Genomic DNA, 14,830 nt, shown 5'->3' with positions numbered 1-14,830 from the left:
AATCAGAACTTTAAAAAGCACCTATTTTAACAAATTCTAGTAACTGCTATAAAGTATCACTTACTTTTAAAGAAAAATAAGTATTTAAAAAAAATATCTCTATCCAACATGGAGCTGGGACCCTGCTGAGATAGAGTCACAGGCTCTTCTGACTGAGCCAGCGAGGACGGGATGCAGTCCTCACTCTGGTGCTGCCATCATCACAGCACATCAAACACAGGAGGGGAAAATCACGTTTGACCTCAAAACAGATTTACACGGTTACTAAATTTAAAGTTTTCTTATCAGAGCACCTGGGTGGCTCGGTGGTTGAGCGTCTGCCTCTGGCTTAGGTCGTGACCCTGGGGTCCTGAGATCGAGTCCTGCATCGGGCTCCCTGCATGGAGCCTGCTTCTCCCTCTGCCTGTGTCTCTGCCTCTCTCTGCGTGTCTCTCATGAATAAATAAATAACCTCTTAAAAAAATAAAAAATAATGTTTTCTTATCTATTCCCTCACACAAACTAGGTATGGATAATGCTGGATGACACAAAAATCACCAATTAATAAGAAACATGAGGAACAAATGAACACAGTAAGCAATAGGAGAATCCAATCAGCGAATCCAGACTGTGGGAGACTCAAGAGGTCAAACACCCTGGTTACTTCAGTAGAAGTTACAAGGGGAAGAGAGAGAGGAATAGGAATCTATAAATGAAAAGAGATCAAGACAAACATCAAAACAATCACAAAACATAACCTTATTTGGACTTAAAACCATAAAATCTTAAAAAAAAGACACAAGAAAACAAAACTACGACAATTGGGAAGAATGTTTAAGTATGTTAGTAACATTAGGGCATTTATAACATTATGTATTTAAAGAGAGAGAATCCCTATCTTTAAAGAATACATTCTGAATTATATACAGACGAAATGCTATGCTATCTGGAATTTGCTTCAAAATGATCCTGGGTTTGGGATTTCAGGAGAAGGAATACAGAGAAAAAAGGTGAATTTTGAGTTGATAATTACTGGTGCTGTATAATGGCTGCAGGCGGGTCACTATTATCCTGCTTTTGTACATGCTTGAAATGGTCTATATTTCAAATAAAAATTTTTACTGCGAACCGAATGAAAAGACATCCTATGGGGAAAATTATGCTTTGCAGAAAGCTGAGGAAAAACACACCAAAATATTCAGGAGTACTGGACTCTGTGTTGTGCAATCATGGAACTGCTTGTCTGCCCTTAAAAAAATATTCTGTAAAAAGCACATGTATAATAGAAAGCATTTAAAAAAATATGAATAGCAAATGGCTTCCAATGCCTCTCCTTTTTAAGACAACGTAAGTAAAACTGATGAGTGATGAAGAATCCAATTTAAGGAGTAATGGAAATTACTGATGGTTCTACTGAATTTTTAAATTTATGCATACTAAAAAGGAAGGTCAGGAAACAAGCTTCCCTGAAATGTGGCAACACCTACATAAATTGATATTCAACTGATACTGTAACACTGGCCAGATTTTATCAAGATACGTGTCATGATAAATGTTCTGAAATGCCCTCATTGCACTGTTCTAGGAAGGAATTGAACACTCCAGAAATGCCTTTCACCTGAAAACCGAATTGTAATGATCAACAAACATGAACTAGGAATCAAAATCATTATTTCCACTGATTAATCAAAATACGATGGCTTTACTATAATCATGGTTATATATTTTATAATAGGTTGCTCATACGACTGGATGCAGTTATGTCCCCAAACTCTAAGGATGAAAAACAGTGTTCCTCAATTAATATTTACTCGCATTTGGCAAGTAAAAACGCTTATGTTAGGTACTGGGAATAAAAATATGAAGGGAAATTAAGCTAATTTCTCTGTGAACGATAGACAAGACCCAGGAGGAGGGAAGAAATGCGCACCTCTGCGTTCTCACATGTGAAATACGTTGGGAGGACGGTCAACTCACTTCCACAGCAGGAAGTGAGTTAAAATACAAGTCGTTAAGTTGAACTAAAGGATACTATTTAGAAATATGTGCCATATGAGATGCGTGACAAGTGAAAAGTCTGAAGTGGGAAAGACTGGGCCGAAGCACTGTTATTTTTTGCTACGAGCTCTGCATTATTGTTGTTTTCGAACCACGTGCCCGGTTTATTACCTGGATACACACATTACAAAAAGCAACAGAGCAACAGAAAAGGTCTCACCAATAGTCATAGCTCTCATCCCAGTTGTCAAAATGTACCAGGAAACGATTGTCCACCATATCTGTTACCGTAGCAACACAGATGAACGCAGGATTCTTTTTGTCTACAGCTTCAAGCTTCATTCCAACTCGAAAGCCTGATGGGATCACTGTCTATGAAACATACAGATTTAATTAGAGATAAGCACACACTTAACAGCAAGCTCTACACCCTCTCTACACCTCCTGCTCGAGGGCCTGGCATCCATCAGCGGCATTCACATTATTTAAAGAGCATGGATGAGTTTTACAGCAGGGTCGCTTTCCAACGAGCAGCAATAAGGAAAAAAAAAAGGTAAAAAAAAAAAAAAAAAAAAAAAAAGGAACTAAACTCCTGAGGAACTATGTGCATCTGCAAACCTGGACCTCAAGACCAAAAACACCCAGAGCCTCATGGAGTTCAACTGATTTCCGGATGTGCTTTGGCACCATGGTTAGACAACTATCCGAGGTGGGCAAGTTTAATCCGCTGCACAGCCCACTCTTTGTTTTTTCTCGCCCTTGATGGCAGACTGAACAATGAAAATTATTTCAGGCAAAATATGCACTTAATCAAGTTAAAAATGTGAATGAGTCAGTACAAGTTCACTCCCATTTCTGGAAAGCTCTCTCTAAAGAGCGCTCCACTGAAAGTAGGTCATCTTCAGACACGAAAAGCCTGCAGATTATTGCAATGTTCACCTACCACGACAGATACTATTCACCAAAGCACCAAAAGAAATGGCAAAATACAGGGAGCCATTCAAAATAGTTTCTAATTACAAAAAAAAAGAAAAAAAAATGTTTGTAATATAAGGAAAGCCAAACACTACCGGCCATCCAGGACATGCGCCCAAGACCGCAGCTCAGGAAGCTGTAGTGCCTGAGGTGCCGTAAGATATAAACGTGCCTTCGCATCTTGTGTGAGAAAAAGCATCCTAACCTGGAGGAATGTCCTGGGATACCAGTCACGCCCATCAACACACAAGCCATTTCTGGACTTCTTAAAAAAAAAAAAAAAATCCTCTATCCAGACTTGAGTATACAGAATACCATTCTTTTTTTTTTTTTTTCAGAATACCATTCTAATTACTTTAAGCAAAGCACATGCTATAGTCCATTCTACCGTAATTATCCAGCCACCACCACAGAAACGTAGACAGCCGCGTACCTAAAAGCGTCAGCGCATGTCCTATAGGAACAGCAGGGGCCGGCGTGAACACCACACAGACACCCTGACGATACGTGGCAGTCCCCAAAATTATTTACCAGGGTCCTGACCACAACTATTTGAATATTCTGCAGTAGAAGGCTCTAGAAATGGATGAACTTACTTGCTTCTTGGCTATCAGACACGTAGGCCCAGATTAAGTCATGTGCTAGCTAGCAACACACAGAATTTAGGATGACAGTTCAGGGCAGTTAATCAAATCCCTGATCAAACTTATCCTCCAGAGAACCAGACAGGGATTAGGAATCTCGGAGCAGGCCGCTGAATTTTCCACCCAACAGATCGCCCTCCTGGGCAGGTCTTGACAGAGAACACCCACTAACGGCGTAGTATTCATATTTCGGTAATTAAGCTCTCCTCTCAATTAAGAGATTTTGAAATAATGACCCGGCTCATGAGCCCTACGAGTCACCCGAACACCACACACCCCGCTCTTCGGTTCTCTGACTCAACCTGGCTTACGATCCATTTGACCGGAGATGCTGAGCCATCAGACCAACGCTCAAAACAACTGGTGTAGACCATCTCCCAAATGGAAGGTACCTGGAGTGGCTGAGAAAGCTCCTGCCTGTTCCTGATATTCACCTCCACGGGAGGGAATCCCATTCTCGAAATATTATTGTCTCTCTCTACATTCTCACTCATCGTTACTGGACTCAGGGACCCTGGAAGGAGAACTGGTTACGCTCTTTGAAGAGGAAGCTAGCCGACAGTGTACGCAGTCCGTGCTCTGCTCCTCCGGGGCCTGTGGGGCTGTAGGGCTGCCCCGGTCCAGGTTCAGTGATGGGGCAGAAGGGCTTCCTGAGTCCTCGGTCTCACAATCAAGAAGCTCATTTGTCAGGGTGCCCAGGTGGCTCAGGGGTTTAGCATCTGCCTTCGGCCCAGGGTGTGACCCCAGGGTCCCAGGATCAATTCCCATATCGGGCTCACTGCATGGAGCCTGCTTCTCCCTCTGCCTGTGTCTCTGCCTCTCTCTCTCTCTCTCTCATGAATAAATAAATAAAATCTTAAAAATCAAAAAAGCTCACTGTCAACAGATAAGAGGCCATGCATGTCACTCCAACTGAGGCCTTATCTGTCGTAAAGATGGTATTTTGGCTTTCCACCTGCTGTGCTCTGTTGATTTCAGTTAGATCAGAAGGTGAACCAGGAAGAAGAGGGGGACATGTTGGGCCTCTGTAGAGAAGCAACAGGAAACACGCAGGGAAAGTGGGGATACAAGTCGAAGGAGTGGGAAATGCATACACAGCCAGACGCTGCCTTGTTATGTGGCAAGTGCAGCCGCAGGCTGGCATGAGGTAGATGGTCGTCCCTAGCATGCAAACCCAAGCAGGGCTCCGCACATCACACTGCATGACTCCCATGTGATGAGACCTCTAAACAAGTGGCGCTAACAATAAACTATCCCCGTCAATTTAATTTTTTATGTACTTTTTACGGTAGGTTGCACGAGGGTTTCATACGACATTGCCTTGTGCCGTTCCATTAAACCCAATAACCATGGTTTGCCTGTGGAATATTCATTCGTGATGATTTTAAGCTAGCTTTAAAGGTTTAATTAAGAATCTTCTATTTACCAAACCAATAGAATTTACGATGGTCTCCTGCTATCACTTTTATCCTCTGAAACACTCAAAAGTCACTTCTTTGGAAAGGAAAAATTTTGGATGTACTTACTATATTCTGATTTTCAAATAATGACTTGGGAGCAGCTTGAGCTTTGCATGTCTTAAGATAGGTCTGCCAATTAAATTCTTCTTCCTTATAACCTTGGATAAGCACATATACACAGACTCAGTAAAATGTCAAAATATTTCACACGTCATTTTCCACGCCCACTTTTAGCTATGACTCCAACATGCTGAAATCAAACAATTGATTTTTTTTAAACAAGCTTTAACTCATAGTTCATAACTATGGATTTTTTTTCTGCACTTTAACTCATAGTTCATAACTATGGATTCTTTTTTTCTACACAGGCTGCATTTATTTCCAACAAATTGCATGATTTTTCAATTCTGAATGAATACGACAGATCTAAAGAAAAGATAAGAGGAAGTAAATATCTGTTATACTCAGGTCTGCTTCTTCCTATTACCAGACTATTTCTATGAGTTTTAGGCCGAACTATTCAGCAGTACACTAGTGAGCTGGGGAGCCAAAACCTTTGTTTTCCCTTCATTTGTTCTATTTTGGGAGACTCACTTGTAGGAACAAGTGGGAAGCTGGAGAAAACAGTAATAAAACAGATAAAATCTCTTTAGCCTGTCACCGTAAGAATGACAATGGAAGATTTATGAAGCAAGCACGTTGGCAAATTACAATAATGGAAACGTCCTTGCTTTAATGCTCACAATTTCACATTTAATGTTGTTGAAGCCAACATTTCCTTTATAAAAAAAGGAAATTGAGCATCTTGTCCTATCTGAGAGCTCCTGGGCTCTCTCCTACTTCCATCGAGGTCCAGAAGGCAGCATGAAAAGAACATCTAATAATTCGCCATATCTAAGAGGTCAGTTTATATAGAGGCTGGTAGATTTTCTTTTTCAGGGCGCCTGGGGGGTTCTGTGGTTGAGTGCCTGCCTTCAGCCCAAGGCGTGACCCCAGGGTCCTGGGATCGAGTCCCGCATCGGGCTCCCTGCATGGAGCCTGCTTCTCCCTCTGCCTGTGTCTCTGCCTCTCTCTCTCTCTCTCTGTCTCTCATGAATAAATGAATAAAATCTTTAAAATATATATTTTCTTTGTCACCCTCATTTTTTTCTATGTGATTTTGTTTAATCCTTCAGCCATCTGAAGATACCATTCCGCCTTTAATTCTTCACGTAAAACCAAATGGCTAGCTAGTCCATTAAAAAAACAAGAGCCCTGAGACAGGCCAAAAATATCAAAGTAGTCACCTGGATCTCTGACATCAAGTCAACAATACTGACTGTAACAGTTGAAAAGGAAAGAAATAAGATATTGTTAAACACATTAGGGATGAACTGGAAAAGATGGTTATCAGTTATTCTCAGATATTTATGTAAACACAAAGCCGGAGGAATCACTGGCAGGCTGTGCTATCAAGGACTCAGAACGAAAAACTAATTGCCATCAACTCAACCTCCACCTAAATCAGCTCTTTTTTTTTTTTAATTTTATTTATTTATTCATGACAGAGAAAGAGAGGCAGAGACACAGGCAGAGGGAGAAGCAGGCCCCGTGCAGGGAGCCTGACGTGGGACTCGATCCAGCGTCTCCAGGATCACGCCCTGGGCTGAAGGTGGTGCTAAACCGCTGGGCCACCCAGGCTGCCCCTAAACCAGCTCTTAATGCTATATTCTCCTTTCCGATCTCCTAAATATTAAAATTCATGCATTCAAGTGCATGGTTTCTCAAGATTTTCTATGTAACAAAATATCAGTAAATAAACTTCGTCGTATAAATGGTTTAGATCTAAACCTTCCAATCTGTTTTTCCAGGGTATATACATCTGAGCCCGTACAACACCGGGTTCGCGCGGCACAGGTCCACTTACTCATTTCTTCTCTTCCTTGTGATTTTAATGACATTTCCTTTGCTCCAGCTTATCTCATTGTGGGATAATAGTATATAATTTATGTAACCCACAAAACACGTGCTCATTGACTATTTATGTTACCAGTAAGGCTCCTGGTCAACAGCAGGCTATGAATAATTAAGTTTTTAGCAAGTCGAAAAGCACATGTGGATTTTCGACCGTGCTGGGAGACGGCGCTCCTCACCCCTGCGTTGTTCGGGGTCAGCTCTGGGTGTGGAAGTGAAAGAAATCTGTGGCTGAAATTTGCAGTTAAAATCAAATAAAGATCTAATGTTATTTTATGTACAAATAAATACATGGATATGATTTATTCTCTCAAATAGAATTTTACATTTTACGTTCCTTTCCTTTAATGAGCATATTTTTTCTTCATAAAGAATAAGCTTGAATGTGGACCTATCTGGACCATAATAAAGTCTGAATTCTTAAAAATTCCAAATCACCACATAGGGAAAGACGTTTTTACAGAATTTAAAATACGAAACAAAAAAAGCGGACAATACCTTTCGGCGGATGGAGCTTATGGCCGGTTTTCTCACACCAGCCGACTGGGTGAATGTCCAGAGCGTCTGCATTTACCCAGAAGTCGTAGCAGTCAGAGTATCCATCAAAGTGCAATTTTATCCGGTAGCCACAAACCTGAAACAGGTAAAGCAAGATGACGGACTCAAAAGCAAAAATCCGAAGTATCTAAATGTCCGTGCGCAGAATGGATTCACAAAATAAAACGGAATTCATTAATGTAAGTGCAAAAATAACCGTGAACACCCAATGTGGTGCAGCCTGTGGTGATCAAGGCACCGTGATTAACGGCAACAGAAAAGCGAGTGAACCAAATGACACAACCCAAAGGCAACAGCGACGTGTGGAGAAGCGCTGCGCTGCGCTCTGCACCCTTCCCAGTGGCAGCAGGAGCCCCCGGCACCGGGGCAAGCACGGCCCCCGACGTGCATCCTCCCCATCCTGCGGCTGCACGAGTGGGGGTACACGGAACGCCGGCCCCGCCAGGACACGCCACCCCCTCCTCCGTGCAGCTCCGCAGACGGGGACATGGGACACAGGACACAGCGCACACAGCACGCCAACGTCCCCCGTCTGCCGGTAGCTGGCTTGGGAGAGGGAAACTGCCGCCTCGGTCCACACGGAGCCGGGGCAGGTCCCTGGAGCACCTGGGGACCCGCCTTGTAGCGCTCGCCCGGGGCTGAGGCCGTGCACCTGCTGAGAGCGCTCCTCCCGGGAAGCTCTGAGCCGAGGGGTGCATGGGGTCAGAGGCCTGGGCTCCCTGCCTTGGGCTCCCAGGGACAGCTGCGGCCCTGGTTCCCCTGCAGCCAGCATGGGAAGCCCACGACTCGTCACCCTGCAGACACCCCAGGGGCGCCCGTCCTACAGAAGCTGGGGCGGCAGCCGGGTCCCGAGCCCCGAGCCCGGCGGTGGACGCCCCCCGGAGACCCCGGCAGCTGTGACCCACCGCCACGGCACGTCCTCTGAAGCCCACGGTTGACCTTTAAGCGGCACAACTATGGGGTGGGTCCATTTATGACTAATATTACGTGTCCAAGCGTCCGTGTGACCCACGCAGGCATCACAGTCGCACTGACAGGGTGTGATGTGCCCGTGAGCACGTGCATGATTCCCCCTTGGAAGCCACGGCATTTTACACGCATCTGCTACCCGAGGACAGCAAGGCACCTTCGTGTAGGGCACAAGTTTTGAGGTGGAGTTCCATGGGAAATCCTTTTGTTTTGTTTTAATTTAAATTAAATTTGCCAACGTACAGCAGGTGTATTCATACACACGTGCGCACACACTTACACAAATGTAAATTCGCAGTGAATGATGGCCCGGGAACCCACGCGGAAACCCTAACCAGGATCCCTGGCGGGCGGCGGGGTGCGCTGGGCACAGCACGTGCCGAGGTCGCATCTCCCCCGTGAGCACATCATGACGGGTGCCGTGTGGAGGCCGACAGAGCCCTCGGGAGACCGAGGCCAAGCAGAGGGGGGGGCCCGGGAAGGGGACTGTGGGCAGCCCCCAGCGCACCTCCACCTGCGTGGAGCCCCCAGGGCCTCACAGGCGGAGCTCAGCAGGGACCCCGGGGAGAGGCGGCCAAAGGGGCCTATTCCCTGGCTGCCCTCGCATCCCTCCTAGAGCTCACACCCGACGAAGCCCCGGTATCCTGGCCACCGGCCTCGCCTCGCCTGCCCTGCTCTGGGGACAGTCACTGACGGGAGGGACGACACACGGTTAGCCCTCATTGTGCATGACTCCCTGCTTGCAAACCCACCCACTTGATGGAATTTACTTGGAGCCCAAGAAGAGGACTGATGGTGTTCGGGAAGGGAGGCAGGTACTGAGGGCGGAAGACGGAGCGGCCCACGTGTGCGTCCCAGCCGAGGTGGAGGACGAGGTGGAGGACAGCAATGCTCCGCCTTCCTGTGGCCCATCTCCTCCCACGAGCCACCCGTCCTTCGCACGGTCTCCTTACGGCTACATTTCTCATGCTTGTGCTGTCGGTGATCTTGCTAATTAACATGATCTCCAAGCAGGGCGCTGTAGCCCTGGGTGCTAGGGAGCTGGAGCACGGGGAGCTGGAGCCCTGGGTGTTAGGGTGCTGGAGCACGGGGAGCTGGAGCCCTGGGTGTTAGGGTGCTGGAGCACGGGGAGCTGGAGCCCTGGGTGTTAGGGTGCTGGGGCACTGGAGCACTGGACCATGGGGTGCTGGAGCACAGGGAGCTGGAGTACGAGGTGCTGGAGCATGGGGAGCTGGAGCACGGGGTGATAGGGTGCTAGAGCACAGGGAGCTGGAGCATGGGACATTGGAGCACAGGGAGCTGGAGCATGGGGTGCTGGGAATGGGGCACAATGGAGCACAGGGAGCTGGAGCATGGGACACTGGAGCACAGGGAGCTGGAGCGTGGGGTGCTGGAGCATGGGGCACTGGAGGACGGGGAGCTAGCTGGAGCATAGGGTGTTAGGGTGCTGGAGCACAGGGTGTTAGGGTGCTGGAGCACAGGGAGCTGGACCAGGCGGCAGACAGAAATGAGCCCGAGCTCCCGGGAGCCTAGCCCGGTCCGTCCGTCCGTAGAGCCAAGGTCAGGATCTGCTGTTCGCAGGACACCACGGCGGTGCAGGGTGAGCACGAGCGCCTCTAGGGGCTCCTCCCATCCTGCAGCAATCCTTCCAGAAGGCCCTGCCTGCTTCCCACTCCTGCCTTCACAACAGCCTCCAAGCCTCCTCCCTCTCCTTCGGCCGCCAGCCCCGCACCTCTGTCCTCACTCTCGGGGATTTACCTTCTGCAGCCACGTAGCTCCCTGAACATCTGCCCCGACAGGCCCCCACCTTCCCCTCCACCCTGCTGGCGGCCAAGAGGACACCTGCCCGCTCACACCCCAGATCCCATCTTCCCCCAGCCCTCCACATCCGTTATCTGCTCTCTGAGCCTTCCAATCCTCCACTCCCTAGCTGCTTTCTCAGACGGCATTCTCCAGTCTCTTCCCATTGCAAAAAGAAAAAAGAAAAAGAAAAAAAAGAACAGAAAGAAAGAGAGAGAAAAGGTGGGAAAAAAGAGAGGGAAGTAAAGGAAAAGTAAATAAAGACTGTCTCCCAGGCTTAGGCAAGCAAATGCCCCCTTACCCTTGGTAAGAACAGAACAACTGGTGAACTTTCTGGCAACGAGTAGTAGCATGCATCAAAAATTTAAATTTTACTCATGCTCGCAAGGGCACTGTTTGTAATAATGAGAATGATGAGAAAGCAAAGACCGCTCAACTGTTCATCAATATGAGACAAAGTACAAGAATTACAGCAAATTCATAAAATGGAACACTAGCCAATGCTTAAAAATATGCACATAAAATATAAGATATACTCTCATCAAAGCTCCATAAATTGTGTATTATTCCATCTACATGTAAAAAGGAGTTGAGTGAGAGCACAAGCTGAAAGGCAGAGGAAGAGGGAGAGGGAGAAGAGACTCTAACATATACTCTTATACAGGTTGAGGTTTTCGTGGTGAGCAAACATTACTGTTACAATAAAAAAGCTAGACGAACTAAAATCTTCAAAACCAAGAGGTGGAAAAAAAAAAAAAAAAAAAACAAGAGGTGGAACACACCAGATGCTTCCGCGTTCCATGGGAGCCAAGCTTCTTATGGACTAAGTCACTGAAAGATGACCAGGGTAACTGAAACTAGTGCACAAGGGATCATCTTATGCTTCTGGGGGGAATTTTTAAAGATTTTTTTAATTTATTTTGTTTTAGAGAAAGAGACAGAGCAGGGGAAGGGGCGAGGGAGAGGGAGACTCTCAAGCGGACCCCACCCTGAGTGCAGAGCCTGATGCAAGTCTCGATCCCATTTGTAAAAGACACGGATCCCTGACTCCAGAGAGGGAGGAAGGCGGAGGCCAGCACAGGAGGAAAAAAAAAAAAAAAAAAAAAAGAATTCTAAGAAATGCTCTCAATAACAAACGAGATTAAGATACACATATGAATAGACTTGGACAATTTTTCCTGAAATATTTCACAGAGGTACCTTGAAATACTAAAAAAAAAATGCACAAATATCTGTTGGTCTGTTTTTTTCTATTAAGGAGCCCCACAGCATGACCAAAGCTATGGAGTCAGAAGGACCTGGGGTTCAAATCGAGGTTCGACCACTTGGGAGCTGTGTGACCTTGTACTCATCACTTAAGCTCTCTGAGCCTCAGCTCCTTTATCTATAGAACAGGAAGGAAAAAGCACGGCCTGCATAGGATTCCTACAAAGATTCAGTGCGCTGTATGTATGAATACATACAGTATTCAGTAGGTATGATGCCTGGTATGAGGTAAGCACTCAACAGTAGGTATGATGCCTGGTATGAGGTAAGCACTCAACAGTAGGTATGATGCCTGGTATGAGGTAAGCACTCAACCGATGGGACCTTTTCCCGTTGTTAACACCCCATCATCATCACCCTGTTGCAAGGATAAAGACAAGGCAAAGCTTACCTCGGCCACGGTGAGGACGCAGTATACAGACTGATGCTCCGGATCCACACCTTCCAATTTCATGCCAACTTTAAACCCATTTTTGTTATACGGAAAGGACTGATACTGAAAGGCAGAAGGACGGCAGTGTTAGTATTTGATCCTGAGGCCCAGTTACAATGTGAGCAATTAAGTAAAGACTATGAGTCTTAAGTAAAGACTAACCGAATACACGCATAATCCTTAAAAATCCAAAAGGAAAGGACCACCAGGTAATCCAACGGAAAATGAACGAAGACTATGAGCGGGTTACAGAAAAGGAAATGCCTTTACACATCTGAAAAGATGCTCAAGTTCACCCATGGGAGTCATCTGACGTAAAATCATGCTAACATGTTATTTCACCTAATCAGGCTCATAAAGATCAAAAAGTCTGATCAACACAGTGTGGGCAAGGCTCTGGGGGCCCCCGGGACACACGTTCATCACGAGCAGATGGCACAGCCTCTAGCGACCTCGCAACATCAGTACAAACAGCGCATCCTGGTTTTTGTTTTGTTTTGCTTTTCATTTTGAGAATATCAACCGTATGTGGTCGTCAACTGAAATACAATTTTCTTTCTTAAAACACAAAAATATGGGCAGCCCCGGTGGCGCAGCGGTTTAGCGTCGCCTGCAGCCTGGGACGTGATCTGGAGACCCTGGATCGAGTCCCGCGTCAGGCTCTCTGCGTGGAGCCTGCTTCTCCCTCTGCCTGTGTCTCTGCCTCTCTCTCTCTCTCCCTCTCTCTCTGCATCTCTACGAATAAATAAAATCTTTAAAAAAAAAAACACAAAAATATTACAGACGATGGTTTAAAAGTCACATCGATCTTTACGAATAAATGCAAGAGTCCAAAGAAGTCTGGCTCGAGACAGACCTGCAGTGATGTCCAAGCTGCTCGTTTATCTGTTACGCTATTGTTAACGGCGGTTCAGTGTCACCCTCAAAGCAGGGAACGATGCTCTGGGTGAGTTGGTGGGATGTTAGCAGGTGTGCACTGAGGTCTTTCTCCAAATCTATCTAATAATTCTGTGCTTTCTTACAGATGCCCCACCACCTTACATATAAAAGAGCCTTCGCAGAGTTAAAGTAAGTACTCAGAAGACCTCAAGTTTTTAATTCAAGATGATGAGGCAGGTGGAGTGGAGGGGGCAAGCTTGAGAGCAGGGAGAAGATGCAGACATCAGGACGGTGAAGCACAGGGTCTTGATTATGGCTGAGGGGCACCCATGCCGGGGGAACAAGATGAACCGGAATTCCAGGTGACGGGAAATCCGTCCTGTTTGTCTCCGTAATTCTACTTCTAGGACATTATCAAACACAGGTGCCCACATCGTGTGCAAGACGACAGGCCTCCCGGGTCACTTGCCAGAACACTTGTGTGTGTGTGTGTGTGTGTCATACGTGTGTCACATATGAACACACACCTGTCAGCCTACGGGGAGCAGCTTCACTTGTTACAGAAGAGACCAAAGATGTGTCGTGAATTAATACAAAAGGACGATGAAGGGAACCGTGGACTGAGATGGAATCATTTCCAAACTAAGCTTAAAAAAAAATAATAATAAATAAAAAAATAAAAAAAGCGAAGTGTGTGTGACCTGTTACCCCTCTGGCTGAAGTCGGGTAGGACAGGATCTGTGAACGTCTAGGCTTATCTGCACGTATGGGTTTCCAGGAGGAGAACTGGTGACAGTAGGCACTTACTACTGGGAGAGGCGAATGTGGGATGTGGGGGGGGGGGGGGGGGCGGGGCGGGGGCAGGGGTCTGAGGGACATCCCTCCCATTCTTCTGGTCCCTCTACGGTGTGAACTACATGCCTGTGTCACGGATTTGAGGAATTTGCTGTATTTAAACTTTTCTTTAATGCAAAAAATAAAAAAAGTCTGTTCTACCAAGGATCAAAGTTGCAGAAAATAATTATATAGAAGAAGTTTGTATGTAATGACAATTACGTTTAAATTAAATATCCGTAACGTGGATGTAACCATCACAACATTCACTGTGCATCATTTTCTTAGACTGCCTACGCGAATGCATATACAGCAAAGTAAGATACACATATGAATAGACTTGGACAATTTTTCCTGAAATATTTCACAGAGGTACCTTGAAATACAAATATCTGTTTGTACATTTAATCGTGGTTACACCCCACGATTAAATATGATTAAATAATCTAAAACAAGGTCCAGCTGACTACACCCAATGGGTCAAACGTAGCCCACACCCTGTTTTATAACTAAAGGTTGACCAGAATATAGCCACGGCCCCCCATTACACCTGGTCTGCGGCTGCTCTCATCACAGTAACAGAGCTAGAGCTGCGTCCTTGCAACCGAGACCAGATGCCCCACGACGTCTGAACTACACGCCATCTGGTCCTGGTACAGAAGCACTTAATGACCCCAGGCCCAGCCCAGGGGTGGCCCTTGGTCCCTGTACTCGTACCTGATGTTAAGTCACTCGTGACAACGTGTTTTCATCACAGTTAATGTAATACCGTGGCTTGCTTTTAGATTTTTGACGTGAGATCATATAAAGCTCAGTAACTCATTTTTCATTTCTCCCAAAGCCACAATGTGGACGTGAAATTTCATGCCAGTTTTTCTTTATCTATGAGCTTCTCGGCAGTAGTGGAGCCACTGCTCTTAAAGTTAACGAGTGAAAGAAAGCCCAGTAAACGTGGAGAGGAAAGAGCGTGTGTCTCGGCGGCGTGTGCCCACACGGGCGGCACCAGGCGACGGTGAGCACGCGTCCACGTCAGCCGCCCTTGGACGTACCCCCACGTAGACACACTCATGGAGAACAGTATG

At 46.2% G+C, this 14,830-nt stretch overlaps 1 protein-coding gene across 8 annotated transcripts in view; it reads right to left on the bottom strand.

Annotated features, from left to right (window-relative positions):
• Window positions 1-14,830, bottom strand: part of L3MBTL3 (L3MBTL histone methyl-lysine binding protein 3) — a 120,900-nt gene that overhangs the window by 67,900 nt on the left and 38,170 nt on the right. For all 8 annotated transcript variants that reach the window (XM_035707044.2, XM_035707071.2, XM_035707053.2 and 5 more), the window contains 4 exons: window positions 11,994-12,098; window positions 7,508-7,643; window positions 5,123-5,214; window positions 2,198-2,349 (listed from right to left, as the gene is read on the bottom strand). In XM_035707044.2, coding sequence (XP_035562937.1) covers window positions 2,198-2,349; window positions 5,123-5,214; window positions 7,508-7,643; window positions 11,994-12,098 — 485 coding nt within the window. The remainder of the gene's footprint in view (window positions 1-2,197; window positions 2,350-5,122; window positions 5,215-7,507; window positions 7,644-11,993; window positions 12,099-14,830) is intronic.

The sequence above is a fragment of the Canis lupus genome, chromosome 1 (genome assembly GCF_003254725.2).
Source record: "Canis lupus dingo isolate Sandy chromosome 1, ASM325472v2, whole genome shotgun sequence".
Classification (NCBI taxonomy): Eukaryota; Metazoa; Chordata; class Mammalia; order Carnivora; family Canidae; genus Canis; species Canis lupus.
Note: the sequence above shows the minus strand (reverse complement) of the source record. Positions and strands in the feature narration are given on the sequence as shown.